Genomic DNA, 16,491 nt, shown 5'->3' on the forward strand with positions numbered 1-16,491 from the left:
ATTCCTCCTTGTCACGATGAACTGAACCTTCTGAAACCTGAGCCAAATATACCAATCTTTCCTCTCGTTTCTGGTTAGGTATTATGGTCAAGGTAACATAAAATTAATTAATACAGCACGTCTTCTAATTTTGTGTTGTTCTTATTTCTATAGACACTCCTCTTCTTGTTTCCCCCAGGGATCCAAGAAGAGTAACTCCTTCATTCCCCAAAATAGTCCCCTTGATTGGCACATGGGATCCTATGCACTTTTGTTCTTTTTGTGAGGGGGGTGGTGTCATGGGAACTTGCCATGCTTTCTGGGCTAGTCTTGAGCTCCTGGGCTCCAGGTGTGAGCAATTCTTCCATCTCAAGCTCCCCAGCCTCCAGCCTTGAACTGGAACCCAAGCAAACAGCCAATACTCCAACCCAGCCTAAGTCAAAGTATAAACATTTCCTACCAAGTTAGTTTTCCTTTCTACAGAAGAAATGTAATGGTGTGTGCTCACCCTTGGTCCCTGGTTCCCTCTTCTCTTCTCCTTTTGTGTTGCAGTTTGTGCAGTCTTTGCAGAAATCTCTCCAGAGTAGTGTCTGAGTAATGACATTTAGAGGTTTACTTCTTTCCCCGATAACCTGAACTCGCTCCTACTTGTGATGAAGGCACAGACATGACTAGTTGGTTTGCCTTATTTTCTAACTGAGCTACATGCAGTTTTAATGATTATTCTGCTGAAGTCTAAACGTCTCAATTCATCAAGGACTACCAATGTCTTCTTACCTGACCATTTTAGTTTAGTTGAGATGTTCATGTATCATCTTCCCTTCTCTCTTCTTCTCTTTTTTGCCTGAGTTTATGTATGTGCACCACATGCATGCCTAGTGGCCACAGAGGTCAGAAGCAGGTGCTGGCTCCCCTGGAGCTCACTCTGAGTAGCCATGGAGCTCATGTGAGTGCTGGAAACTGAATCTGGGTCCTCTGCAAGAGCACTGCTCTTGTTTGTGGACTCATCTCTCTAGCCCTCTTTCACATATTCTTCAACGCTCTGTTTCTCCGCTAAAAACTGTAGTGTATCGTTAGTATCAGCTGTAAACATTCATGAGCCATGGAAATAACAACTAAGAAATGCAATATAAATAAAAGTAAACAACTGAATTCAGCTTGCACAAGAAATAGCTTCTTTTTCTGCATTTGATAATGGGATAAAAGAGTAAAATCTACTCTAGATAAAGCTAGGAAAAAGTAAAATACCCTTTTCTCCCATTTCTTCAGTTAGCAACAAATCTACATTAAGAGTAAATTTAGTGGAGCCTTTGATGAACATCTGGTATTTCAGCCCCTTACAGAGAAGGTAGTTTTGCTACTACTAAAGGCATACATACCATAGACTAAAACCAAATGGAAGCACAGAATAATTCTGTTAGATTAATAGTGTGCTTAGAAATACAGCCTGGCTGGAAGCCAGAAATGTAAAATGAGCTAAAGAAAAGGGCTAAGAAACAAACTACGAACTTACCAAGTCAGTAAGATTAGCAACACAGAACTAAACACCGTTCACTCACCAAGACAAATCTGGGTTTTCTAGCCAAGTTATATACTAAACACACAACTTTGTGATTTTCATTATGAGTTATTTAACATCATGGAAGTGACTGGGAAGTTAAAGCATGTACATGTGTACACACACACACACATTGAAGCAGAGGAAGTTGAACTAACTCTTGAGCAATAAGAGTTTAAGTTGATGACCACGCTGGATTGTTTCACAGATGACCCCCTCCACTCAACCCTAGCTAGGAAGTACAGTTCTCATGGTTTTAAAATGGAAAAAAATTAACAAGAGTTTTTGGAAAATAGGAATAAAATACTAATGTTTCTTGTCTTTGGGCCTTAGTAGTCCCTCTTGCAGGGTGACCAAAACTCCAAACTGTTTAGGTGGCCGCAGGTAGCTCATTGCTTTAAACTCCCAGATGACGATGAAATAACATCACTAGAACTCAACAAGCATTGACTAAAAGTCATGAAGCTATAAGCAGAATCAAATGAAACCAGAACAAACAGGCTGATTTCTTGGCTGGTGGCTTTCATATATTTACTAAAAATATTTAAAAAGTGAGATCAAAGTGTTTCTATGAGTGAATGCTATTAATTTAGAGCAGAGATTTACACTGAGAACTTGCTTAAGTAAAATGTATTCTGTAGAATATACTGAGTTATATAGATCTTCTTTCTTATCTTTAAAAACTGACAGACATTAAACTCAGGAAGGGAGGGAACAAAGAAAGAAGGAAACCACATTAAAGCCATACATCAAGGTTTAAAAACAAATCTCATTTCAGTACCATGAAATAGTCAGTATGGAGGCAGCTTCCCAGTCAGTAGTCTGACCAGCTATTAACCCCGTGAGCTACAATAAAGACTGGCCTGGCCTGACAAGACATGCCTATAGTGGTATATTACTTGTGCTTTAATAAATAAAGCTTGCCTAAAGATCAGAAGGCAAAGAAGCCACACACGTTAGGGAGTGATGGCGCACAACTTTAATCCCAGGACTCGAAAGACAGAGGCCGAGGGATCTCTGTTAGTCTAAAGCCACCCTGGGCTACACAAGATCGAATCTGTCTAAAAGAGAACCAGAGCTCATACAAAGGTGACCCCAGCACTTGGGATCCCAAGCCTTTAATCCCAGCACTAGGCAGGTGGAGACAGGAGTGATGGCTGGGCGGAGGGAGGACTATAAAGGGAACTCGGAGTGTGGATGCTGAGGTTGCTGGAGAGCCTTGTAGGAGCGCCCCTTTGTCTGAGTCTCAGCAGAGGTAAGATCTCTCTATTGGTTGGCTGCTTTGCTTTTCTGATCTTTAGCTCCAACCCCAGTATCCGTCTCCGGGTTTTTATTATTCATGCTATACATGTCCAAAGCGGGGATAATGGCACAAAGGTTATCAGAGTAAACAACCGCGTTCTGCTTAGATTTAAGGCCTGATACCTAGGAGAAAACGTATGTCTGGTACTGTAAGCTAACCCAGAACCCAAGACTGGGAGCTCACAGGCTGCAAGGGGTGAACCTACTCTACTTTGCTAAATTGACACAGGATCAAACTGCCACAGATGAAGGAAGTGTTAGGTCCTCAAAGCAGCTCCTCTGTGCAGTGAATAGTGTCAAACTTACAATGGCTAAAAGCACAGACATTATCAAGTGTCTAATGCAACCTGTGTATCACCAACCCCTCCCCACGCCTTAGGGAACACCGACAGGTCATAAGTTCAGGAGGGCTACAGAGAAAGCATCTTCCAGACAAGGCAGGACTGATGCAGTCATAACTCATAGTGCTCTGGTTACCTGTACAGACCAAGGCAGGCACCATTCCAGAATGGAGCAGGAAGGGCTCATAAGCTCCAACTCCCAGCTGAGAAACCACTGGCAATTCATGGTTATGAGGGGAAGGAAAGTCCGTTTTCTTTATGGATATATTTCCTGGTGGGTAGATCACACTCTAGTGGACAGCCCCACCCCTATATCATATAGATACTACAAGTTAGATCCAATCATTAACAATAAAAAAATAAGAAATTGAGGAAGGCTAGATCTTAAAGTAGTTATAGGGGGAGCAGGAGTGAAATGATGAAAATACACTGTACGCATGGGCAAATTCTCAAGGAATTAGTAAAAAGGAGTCTGGCATGGTGGTTCACGCCTTTACTCCTAGCACTCGGGAGGCAGAGGCAGACAGATCTCTGTGAGTTCAAGGCCAGCCTGATCTACAACAAGCGTTAGTTCCAGGACGCGTAAGGTTTTATCTGTAGATCCAAGAATGAACTTCTGAGTAAGAGGAGAATGGTAGAGGCTGGAGGAAGGAAAGGGGAAGGATAAATGATGTAATTATATTTTAATCTCAAAAAATTAAAAACTTAATCTAAAATATTTCAAAATTCTAATTTTAATTTATAATATACAGTTCAAATACTGAAACAGCCAAAGTTACAGTGTAGATACTTCAAAATTATATTTTCTTCAGTATTAAGTTTTCCAATGAATTTTTAAATCAACTACTAAACTACAAGAACCTCTTCCTGTGTCAAATTCTTTTTGGCAGTCTTAGAAATGAGAATATTTATAAACTTTATCTTAGACAGTTAAAGAAAAACTTCTTTATTATCTTCCTGGGAAGCCTTTAATTCATATTCTGTTGGTTTTGTTAAACACCTTATGGGTTTATGACCTTAAGATTCTGTTCTATATAATTCTAAGACCATTTTCAATACATAAATTCAACAAGCCTACATGTAGGTTTTGAATTTAACCCAACAATCATACCAGGTAATATTTCTTGAACCTGTCATTTAAAGGACATTATTCTGTGCTTCCCTCTGTCATGTCCCTTCCTCAACTCTGGCCTTTACTCACATTACCAAGGAAACCATCATTATATCGTCCAGTTTCTAAAGCTAATGGTTTCCTTTAAAAATTATCCCAGAGGGGACGAAATGAACTAACAATGGAAAAATAAAGGAAGATTAAACAGCACAACTCTTTAAAAAATTATGCTGACCCTCAGTCTACTTAAGATAAGCATGTCATTGTGTAAAACTGCCAGCATAGGCACTTGTAAAATCAGGTCACCATGTTCTTGCCATTCAAAAAACTTTCCTATGGTTACAAGGATCTTTTATATCTGTGATCTTCATAAGTCATCACCCGGCAGGCTACCAAAAAACAAAGTTCATTTGAGGTTTTATTTAATTTTATTAAGCATGAACAGCCAAGCTTCTACTGTGATAAGTAGCATAGGATTAGACTTTTTTTTCTTTATTTCTTTACTATCTTGAGCATTATACAAATGTTCTCATTAAACTTTTTGTCTCAACTCATCAGTCATCTCTGTATTACATAGCCTGACAGAGTTACAACCTCAAAAGGAAAGGTTATTGAAACTCAACTTTAAAGATTACGCTATGGTATGAATCTGAAATGCCATGATAGCCTCATGTGTTGAAGCCCGGCCACCAACTGGTGATGCTATTTGGAAAGCTGGAGTCAGTACTAGCTAAAGGAGGTTGATTACAGTTCTTCTTTAAAGGTCCCCAATGCTGTGTCCTGAGGTAGACTGAAATCAGCATGGTGGTTTCTCAGAGAACTGGGAATCGATCTACCTCAGACTCAGCAACAGTACACTTGGAACGCTCAACCATACACAAGGCCATGTGCACAACTGTATTTCACAGAAGCATTCTTTTTTTTTTTGGTTTTTCGAGACAGGGTTTCTCTGTGGTTTTGGTTCTTGTCCTGGAACTAGCTCTTGTAGACCAGGCTGGCCTCGAACTCACAGAGATCCGCCTGCCTCTGCCTCCCGAGTGCTGGGATTAAAGGCGTGCGCCACCACCGCCCGGCAACACAGAAGCATTCTTCGTAATAGCCAGAACCTGGAAACAACCTAGATGTCCCTCAACTGAAGAACGGATACAGAAAAAGTGGTATATTTACATAACGAAGTATTACTCAGCAGTAAAAAACAACATCTTCAAATTTACCGGCAAATGGATGGAATGAGAAAAAAAAGCCATCCTAAGTGAGCTAACCCAGACCCAGAAAGACAAACATAGCATGTACTCACTCTTAAGTGGACATTAGATGTAAAGAGAAGGATAATCAGATGTCTCTGCCAATTCTAGGGTTTTGGAAGTTGCTTACAACGTACTTCCTGTTAATTTATGTAAAATTATATCCTTCTGGAATCATGATAGAGTTGAAGAATAGATAGTTACAATTATAGTTTTCCTTAGTGATGATAAAAGATAAATAAATATAAATATTATAACTATAATTCTTGCTTGATACCTTTTTTATATATGTAATTTTACTTTGTTAAAGTTAAAATCTTCCTTTCAATTTAGACAGAAAAGGAGAGGTGATGTGTGAGGTGATGTATACTGTGAATATGGTTTTTGCCACTTGGTTTATAGAGACGCTGCTTTCGGTCAATGGCTTAACAGTCAGCTTAGAAGAAATATAGAGAGAGTAGGCAGAGTCAGGGAGAAGCTATGTAGAGCCTCCAGAAACAGACGCTGGATGAAACTTTACCCAGTAAGCCACAACCACGTGGTGATACACAGATTATATATATATTATATCCTAATATAAGATATAAGATATCTTAGGATATAAGAGTTAGCCAGAAACACAATTAAGCTATTGGCCAAACAGTATTGCAAATAATATAGTTTCTGAGTGATTATTTTGCGGTCTGGGTAGCCGGGAACAAACAAGCAGCCTCCTACTACACCTAGGCTACAATCTACAACCCCTGAGAAGCTAGATAACAAGGAGGACCCTAAGAGAGATATGCATGGGAAGAGGAAATAGATAAGATCTCCTGAGTAAATTGGAGGTGTGTGTGAAGAGAACATGAGGGAATGGGATGGTTGAGTTGGGGAAGGGACAGACAGAGACAGCAATGAAGGCGATCTTGATAGAGGAGCCATTCCTGGGAGAAATTCCCAGGATTACACAAGGATGACCCCAGCTAAGCATCCTAGCAACAGTGGAGAGGGAGCCTGAACTGGCCTTCCCCTGTAATCAGATTGATGACCACCCTAACTGCCACCATAGAGCCTTCATCCAGTAACTGATGGAAGCAGATACAAAGATCCACAGCTAATCACTGGGTCAAGCTCCTGGAGTTCAACTGATTAGAGGGAGGAGGAATCATATGAGCAAGGGATGTTAAGCTCATGATGGGGAAAACCACAGAGACAGCTGACCCAAGTTAGTGGCAGCTCAGGGACTCTGGACTGACAGATGGGGAACCAACTGGTTGGGACCAAACTAGGCCCTCTGAATGTGGGTGACAGTTCTGTGGCTGGGCAGTCTGTGGGGCCACTGGCAGTGAGACCAGAATTTATCCCTACTGCATGAACTGGCTTTTTGGAGCCCATTCCCTATGGAGGGATACTTTGGTCAACCATGAAACAGGAGGGGCTTGGTCCTTTCTCGACTTGATATGTCAGACTTGTTGACTCCCCAAAAAAGACCTTATCCTGTCTAAGGAGTGGATTGGGGGTTTGGGTGGGGTGAAAGGGGGGGGGCAGGAAGAGAGGATGGAAGGGAAACGGTGGTTGGTATGTAAAATGAAAAAAAAAAACCTTTCAAATAAATTAAATAAAACACTGAATGATTTTATGTGGGAATAAAAAGCCCCAATGCCTTCCTCTCTCTCCTTCCTGGTTGCTGGTAGCTGACCGACTCTGTCCCTCCATGACCTACCATAATGGGCTGAAATTAAGACAAGAAATCTTTTTTCCTCCAAGTTGTTCTGGTCACCATGACAAGAGCAGCAAATACAGATTAGCTTCGAAAGTGCTCTTTTCAACAAAGAGAATTAGAATCCATTATTCTGTATTTTCTAGGCAGTTTCATAAAATCTAAAGAGACCTGCCCACCTCTGTGTGCCTGAAATTAAAACCATACAATATACTCTCCCCTGAGTTCTTGGACAGGGCTACATAATTAGTCCATGAGGATAATAGTATAATGAAATATAAATACAGTACCACCAAGTAGGAGTATGGGAACAACTGAAGATCATTTTATAGATAGATCGATCGATCGATCGATCGATAGATAGATAGATAGACGTATATAGATATACAGATATACATATGCATAAACATGTATATATATCTACATACACATCCACTCACTATGATAACGCAAAAATTAGTGAATAGACACATTCTATCAAGTGCAATAATGCACTGGGACCGTCAATGAAGAACTATGTGATTTCTCTCTCTGGTGTTATTTACCAGACACGGAATATCAAGCTTGGCCCTAGGTTTTAAGAAATTTGTGTGACCACTGTTATTTCCTTCCAATTTAATCTATGGACAAATATATGGTCTTAAAATAAGATTTCTTTAAAAGTTGAGAAGCACTAAGAAAAACAATGTTAAGTATTTTAAATCCCCTTGTTTCTCTTGTCTCCTCCTTACACATAAACTGTTTAGTCTTATTTTATGTTTGGTTATAAAACACAGATGTAGGTGTTGAGGGGGGAAAAGCCATAATGGCTCCTCTCTGGAGCTGATATAAATGTCATCCCACCCATCAGTCTCCTCTTTTCTTTGACTATCAGTTGGGTTTTGCAAAGCTTTTGGTGGAGGGTGGGTAGGCGGGCAGAACACTGGAAACAATCTCAGCATTCACATATAAGATTCAAAAGAATTCAAAGTCTGTGAGTGCAAATTACATGCCTAACTGTATACTGATTTCTAAACAATGCTGATCTGATCCTTTCCTAGTCTGGAATTTGAATAAACAATGGAACTTACTATTTTGAGCCAAGGCTTGAAGCAGACAATCCAAGCATCCTTCTAAGCAGTCCTCTGTCCTGTCAGCAGCTGTGATCTTCAATTTCTTTAAGGTGTCACTGAGATTATCTGTTTACAGAAGAAAAAAAAAAAAAAACAGAATCTTCAATATTCTAACCATCACATGGTGAAAGAAAACCCAGTAGCTCCTAGGATACAAAAGTTCCCATTTGGCCAGTTCTCATCCTCCTAATGCTACAACCCTTTAATACAGTTCCTCAAATTTGCTACTGTTATGAATCATAGTGTAAATATCTGATATGTGACCCCTATGAAAGAGTTGTTCAACACCTCCCAAAGGGAGCTTTAAACCACACATTGAGAACCATTGCACAAGACAGAATTAGCCTCCACGTACATTCCAAATGGCCCTGAATGCACGCAATAAGTTATTGCAAATTTTAAAAATAAGTGTTCATTTAACTCAAATATGAACTAGTAACTCCATGTATAATTAAGATATCACCAATATCCCAGATTATAATGACTCTTTTTCAATAATCTAATATCTTATTGAAGAAACCAGATACACTTGAGAAAAGTTAGTCATGAAAGCATAGTTTTGTAAATTATAGTTCCATATTTTGCTTCTATTCTCTTTTATATTTATGTAACTCTGTGTGTCTTGTGTGTGTATACAAATATGCTCATGCCAGGCACCTTTGTGGTAAGCTTTCTCCTTCTACTCTACAGATCTCCCAGGGACCGAACTCAAGTTATCAGGTTTGGTGGTAAGCACTGTTTTTCTGCGGAACCATCTCACCAGCTTGTACCCTTATAAACACAGAAAATAAAAATGAAGGTTTATAGAAGTTCCAATGATTTCAAATAATATTAAATGTGATACAAAGTCTATTTTTATACGACCATTTGAAAAGTGCTTCATAGAGTATTGTTTTAAAAAGCCAAACAGTCTGAGTTACAATGATCGTTCTCTGTCCTTGACCATGGAATCTCATAAATTTAAATTTTATTGGGATTTGCCAAAGACCTCTTGTTTACAATATTTCTATTTAAATTGCAAAAGTAAAACTAAGCCTTTTAAAGTTTTATTCTGTAAGTTATCTAAACATTGCTTTAAATGAAAAGCAGTGGTATAGAAAACATATAGGCGCAGTGTGTGGCTCAGCAGAAGGCAGAATCATCTTACTTCCTACACTCAGTCTTTTAGGATGTGTTGACTTAGAATCCTTTGATTGAGCAGAGGTAGAAAAGACAAGCTGAGGTAACTAACCGGGGAAGCTGTGCTAGTACAGCAAAGTTCTATTTCTTCAACAGTTAGCTGCCGTGCGAAATAAGAAACAATCCCTTCGATCATTTCCAACCATTACATTAGAATCTGTTGATCTCTTGCACATTAAATCTTTCATGTACACAGGCTGCTTATATTTCTGCATGAGTCACTTTAAAAAACATTAGCACTGGGCTGGAGAGATGGCTCACTGGTTAAGAGCATTGCCTGCTCGTCCAAAGGTCCTGAGTTCAATTCCCAGCAACCACATGGTGGCTCACAACCATCTGTAATGAGGTCTGGTGCCCTCTTCTGGCCTGCAGGCGTACACGCAGACAGAACATTGTATACATAAATAAATAAATATAAAAAAACATTAGCACTGAATTATGTTTATCACCAAGTGCTGACATACTTCACTAAGTGATTTCAAATTACTGAATTTATTATATCACCACCAATCTTGTTTTTAAAGAAGCGTATTCAATATTGGGAAGCTATCGATGTAACAAATGTGATTTAAGTTTCCCATGTTTTCAATTTTATCTAGAAAAACTTTAGTTTTATCACCAACAAGAAATATAGCTATGTTTTTTTCTCCTTTAAGCGACAAACTATTTACCAGTGAGAAGTAAACACATTAAAGACACAGTCTGTTCTCTCTAAAGAAAGGAGGCAGGATGAGAAGAACTCCCGATGATCTGCAGCTGCACCAGTGTGCTTCACAACCATGGCGGTTCACAGCACAACAATGTGTCTTCCACACAGATCCAGTTTCCTACTGTAGAGCTTTTCAATGCATCCTTAACGGCTGTGTTAAAATATATTTTCCTAGGGCTGGGGAGATGGCACAGCAGTTAAGAGTACTGGCTGCTTTTTCAGAGCACCTGGGTTTGGTTCCTAGCATCCACACGGCTGTTCACAACTGTCTGTAACTCTTGTCCCAAGGGATCCAAATCCCTCTTCTGACCTCCAAGGGCTCCAGGAATGCAGTACATGGGCATACATGTACACAAAACATCCATACACATAAAATAATAAAAGTCTACTCTATCATGAACATTCTTAAAGCTTAAGGCTTATAAAACATGATAGTAAAGATTTAATACTAATACCATCTGATTGGTGTACACAGAAACATCAGCCATCTTTTTAACTCATAAATACTAAACATACCATTTTCAGTGAAGAAAACTAACATAGTAAAAACTCAAAATAGTGGACCAATAATAAGATCTTACTTCCAAATAACCCCCCCCGTGTGTGTGTGTGTGCGCGCACACGCGCACATGCACGCACTAGCAATCTAGCCCAAAACCTACACAAGTCTTCCATCACTCAGTTAAATCTCCATCCAAAGAGCACACATTTTAACCAAGTTTTGTACATGGCAAGTTTATGGTATTGCTAGAAATGTGGTACCCTTATTTTAAGGAGATATATGATTCACTCTTTGGAAAAAATTAAATTTAAAAAATATGTATCAAGATGTTTTAAAAGAAAAAAGCACGTTCTAGTTCAGTAGTTCTCAACCATGTGAAGTTGTGACCCCTGAATACAGCTCCCCACATTAACTCCCAACCATAAAATTCTTTCACTGTTACTTCATAACTGTAACTTTGCTACTGTTATAAATTGTAATATAAATATCTGATTGGCTGGATATCCGTGATGTGACCCCCAAAGGGGACTGACAACGGCTGTTCTACTCAGTGCCCACATTCTCGTTCAACCTGTATGTGCTACCCCAATACTTTGGCATGTACTTAAACTGTGATACTAGATTGCACTAGAGAATAATTTACAAATATAACAGTCTAAATATAACATTTCTAAACTGAGTAAAAACAGAACTATTTTCCTTTTGTTTGGAGTCTCACTATGCAGCCCTAGCTAGCCTTGACCATGCTAGTAGACCAGGCTGGCCTTGAGATCAACGATCCCCTTGCCTCTGTCTCCCAAGTGTTAGCATTAAAGGTATATACCACCGTGAAACAGTGAAATTCTGCTTAGGGTTATTTATATTGACTACCAGGTATGTGCTTTCTTGGTACAATATAAAATAAGTCACACGTTGTCTTATATAAAAGGGATTATTTTGGGGGGAAATACTTTTGCTGTTAATACATTTTCAGGCTACAGCATAACTCTGTTAGAATATTTCCCTAGTATGTACAAGGCCTTTGGTTTGAGTCTTACCACTGCAAAAACAAAAAGTGTAAAAAAATGCTTCTGTTTACTTGTCCATTTCTTTCTTATTACAATACTCATCAGCAATGGGAGATTGAGACATTTTCACTGCACAGTTTCACTGTGTTGAATTACCAGTAAATACAAAATATGGTTTAAATGGACTTTCTAAGAACAATAATCTGTATGGTAAAGATTCCTACCTGAGATTTCTTATCATAATTATATGAAAGAGTCTAAAAACACTGCCCTCTGTTTCCTACTGAGATTCAGAACCTCTAGAGACATATGCCATGGGTTCACACGGAATTTTAAACTGATAAGATTTACTGACTCCTGCCGTCACATGGAACTGTCAGGAACCGCACTGGTGAATTTTATATTTCCTGTATTTGCCAAAGGTGGGCAACCAAAGATTTGGAGAAGTAAAATTGTTACCTTTTCTAAAAGATTAAGGCCACAAAAGGGATAAGCCAGGTGATAGCAGCCCACATCTTTAGTCCCAGCAATCCAGAGGACAGAGACAGGCGGATCTCTGTGAGTTCTAGGCCAGCCTGGTCTACAGAGTTCTTGGACAGCCAGGGCTGTTAAACAGAGAAACCCTGTCTTGAAAAAAAACAAAACAAACAAACAAGAAAGACACAAAGGAGGCAGAAGTGTCCACATCCACTCTAGCTAGCTAACTAGCTACTGGACTGGACTCTGACTGTATTACCGAGTCTTGAATGCCTGGGCTCACATGACCCTCTGGTCTTAGCCTCCAGTTAGCTGGGCCTACAACTGCACAGCACCCGCTGTCCCTGGCTCCTCTCAGTATATTAATCTCATCAGTTATTCCTGTGCAGGGAATGAAGGGGACGGAGGTGGCTGCCCAGTGAGGCAGAGAGGGCCGGAGGTGTCACTGTGATAGATGATGCTCCATTAGCAAGCCTGAGGCCAATTGAAAAAAAGTCGTCAGCCTAATCATTTTTATTTTCCAATATATGCTTTTTAAATTGAGAGATAATTCACATGTACTCGAATGTACAGATTTTAAATTACTATTAGGTTGAGTTTTGATAAATGTGTTCACATAATAATTACTTAAATCAAGATGTGAGACATTTTAACACTGTCTTAGAAATGGATTCACAGTAAGATTTCTTTAAGTATTGATCTGAATTTATTTAAAATGCTGAAATGTAGCATAGCTTCAGCTGCCTTGGAATCAGTGATTCCCAGCTTTCCTAACGCTTGGATCCTTTAATACAGTTCCTTTATGTTGTGGTGACCCCCAACCATAAGATTATTTTCATTGCTACTTCATAACTGAAATTTTGCTACTGGACTAATTATAATGCAAATATCTGATATGCAGAATAGCTGCTATGCAAACTCCATAGAAGGGTGTCACAACCCAAAGGTGAGAGCCCCTGCTCTGGATGAATAATTTTTTTCTTTTCTTCTTCTTCTTCTTCTTCTTCTTCTTCTTCTTCTTCTTCTTCTTCTTCTTCTTCTTCTTCTTCTTCTTCTTCTTCTTCTTCTTCTTCTTCTCCTCCTCCTCCTCCTCCTCCTCCTCCTCCTCCTCCTCCTCCTCCTCCTCCTCCTCCTTTTTTTTGAGACGGAGTCACTCCTATGTAGACCCAGCTGGCCTAGAACTCACAGGGATCAATCTGCCTGTCTCCCAAGTGCTGGGATTAGAGGTAGGCAACACCACACTTGGGCTTAATTAAGAGTTCTTAAACACATGGATTTTCCACCAGCCCCTTCACTTATGTCTTTAATTCAATGAAATTCATTTTTCATATGTTCTAAGATTGATGTTTATTCTTACATGTTGATAGCTTTAATATTTTATCCTTTCCTTAATGAATTAAATAACCACCTGTCTGTTACATACACAACTATCTCTGAAGTCTCTTGTTTCTAACTATCTTGATATAATTACACTGACTCTGTCCCATCTTGCAGTAGCTCCTAAGTCACTGCTCATTTTTCAGCTTTCTTAGATGGTCAGATTTTTAAAATCCACTTATCATCACAAGCATGCATTCTACAGTGAATGACTGAAGAACTAAATGAGCAAATAAATGAATTAAAATTCCCTGTTTTCTATGATTAGAACACACAAACTATCCTTACTTTAGGAACACTCATATGTTAGTTATTAAGCCTGCTTTTCTACAGCATGAACTTACCTGATTTTATCCAGACCTTGTTTTGGGTCTCTCAATAAAATTGACTATTTTAATTCAGACCCTGCAACATACATATTTTAGCCATATCGTAGCCTCTTCTGCAGAGGTGGATCAAACCCTGCACCTCCTGTGTGCTAGGTGGGCACTCTACAATACAGTGACATCTCTACTCCTTCCAACAAATGTATTATGAATGAGAATTATGTAATGTTCCCATTTCTATGGGTAAACATGCCTAGAGAACAAACACGCTACTGTGCAAAATGATCCCACAAAAAAGATCACATATTCAGTCACCGAGCAAATTCTGTGATTAGTAAGTGGTTTGTCTTTAAGTTTTCTCAATTGTCTATACACAGAATTACATCAGCAAATCATGGTCTCCCTTTTTTTCTGATGTTTTTAACAAGTGAGAAAATAGTGCCACCAATCACGTCAATGGTCTACTAAGTTAACTGTGAGGTTGTTTAACACAGAAAACTCCCCCTTGTGCTGATTTAGGGTATCTACTGCTGTGATGAAACACCATACCAAAAAGCAACTGGGGGAAAAAAGAGTTTACTCTGCTTTCACTTCTACATCACTGTTCATCATCAAGGAACTCAGAGCAGGAACTCAAGCAGGGCAGAAACCTGGGGGAAGGAGCTGATGCGGAGGCCGCTGAGGAGGGGCAGCTTACTGGCTTGCTCCCAAATGGCTTGCTCAGTCTGCTTTCTTATAGAACCCAGGACCACCCGCCCAGAGATGGCACCAGTCCTAACAGGATGGGACGTCCCCTTTAATCACTAACTAAAAAACTGCCCCAGGCTTCCGATAGCCTGATCTCTTGGCGTCTTTTTCTCAGTTGAGGCCCCTCCTCTCTGATGGCTCTGGCTTGTGTCAAGTGGACGGAAAACCAGCCGCCACATCTCCCTAACACCGCTGCCACCTTTTACGAGTCTCAGGATGGGAGAGGTAAGTGAACAAAGCAAGAACTTACTTCCTAGCGAGCCAAAGAAGTTAGTAGAAAAATCATTTCTAATTGCTATAGCTACTACAGATATTTGTCAAAATGTCAGCTAGTTTAAACACATCACACACACCCCCACACATACAACTAAGAACTCAGAAACAATAGCTAAAAGGTATTAATTTATTATTACTTTCAGAATTATTATTGAGTCGAAGAAAAACCTTGAATATTAAAAAAGGTAATGTATAGGGAGCCATTTTCTTTCAATTAGTTCTTATGACATTGTCCCACAGAAGCTCGTGCTAACAGAAATATAAATATTAAATATGCCTCATAAGCACAAATACATGATGTGGAAAAGATGAATCTGGATAAAAATTACTATGCAAAGTGCATATTGCATTACTTGGAGGACATTCAAATAGCATTTAAGAAGTAGGAATGCTATGTGTGAAGAAAAAATAAGCTATTTTATTTAATGCAAACTCTAAACTTCATAAACTGTACACTCTTTTATTGGTGTATGTATAGCCCTAGCATATAGTATACCTATTCACATGCACGAGCTTGTTCCCAATATGGCCTACCAGTGGCAGTAACACCGAAACCCTGCATCTACTCAACACTTATCCACTTGATCAAGATTAATCTTGATCGTCAATCTGACAGGATTTAAAATCATTTGAACACAAGGGTGTGCCTAGAGTACATTTCCAGTAATGTCTAACTGAAGAGAGAAGACTATCATGAACGTGAGCAGCACTGTCCCATGGGCTGGGGTCTAGGACCAAATGAAAGAAAGGCCAGTCAGTCAAACATAAGGCTGTGAGTTCAAGTTCCAGGCCAGCCAGGGCTATGAAGAGAGACCCTATCTCAAAAAATAATACAAGAAGGTGTCAGGGGTGGGAAACGGGTGGGGTGGGGGTGATGGTGGTGGCAGGGGTGGGTGCTGGTGGGGGATGGGGGTCATGGCAGGGGTGGGTAGGGCAGTGGTGGGAGAGGATGGGGTGAGCTGAACACTTGCCTTCATCCCACTCTGCCTTCTAAACTACAGGTACAACGTGACCAGCTGCCTCCAGTCCCCGCCACACTGACTTTCCTGCAGCGATGGGCTTGGCTCTCAAACAGTGTAAAAGTCAACCTTCATTCCTTAAGCTGCTCTCTGCCAGTTATCAGAAGACAGCCAGGAGAAAGGCGACTACTGAGTCTGTTCTTTACCCACAGGGTGGAGCTCCTCATCCCACAGACTAGCTGTAACTGCACCTCACACATCACCTGCCTCTTCCACTGCACGCAAAACTGACTTCATACAAAACAAGACCTCGTGAATTTAGTCAACTTCTAAAACAGGACTGAATTAGAAATTTAGGTAACTTCCTAAGTTAGTAAACTGACTCAGAGAATTATTTTTGCAAAAATTCATACAATTCCAATTTTGTGGATATTTTTTTTCATTTCCTTAGTTTTATACTTTTGTGTACATAAAACTATTGGTAGATTTTTATTGGATGGGAAATTCGAACATTTTCACATTACTCTCCTGAGTGAAAAATGTAATAGAGCCTGACAACTTAACTTTAATTTTTCCATTTCCTGTA

General features: G+C 39.6%; 1 protein-coding gene across 4 annotated transcripts in view; it reads right to left on the reverse strand.

Annotated features, from left to right (window-relative positions):
- The window catches only part of Rap1gds1 (Rap1 GTPase-GDP dissociation stimulator 1), a 123,404-nt gene that overhangs the window by 90,894 nt on the left and 16,019 nt on the right, over positions 1 to 16,491 (reverse strand). For all 4 annotated transcript variants that reach the window (XM_057793531.1, XM_057793530.1, XM_057793529.1 and 1 more), the window contains exon 2: positions 8,305 to 8,412. In XM_057793531.1, coding sequence (XP_057649514.1) covers positions 8,305 to 8,412 — 108 coding nt within the window. The remainder of the gene's footprint in view (positions 1 to 8,304; positions 8,413 to 16,491) is intronic.

The sequence above is a fragment of the Chionomys nivalis genome, chromosome 18, assembly GCF_950005125.1.
Source record: "Chionomys nivalis chromosome 18, mChiNiv1.1, whole genome shotgun sequence".
NCBI lineage: Eukaryota > Metazoa > Chordata > Mammalia > Rodentia > Cricetidae > Chionomys > Chionomys nivalis.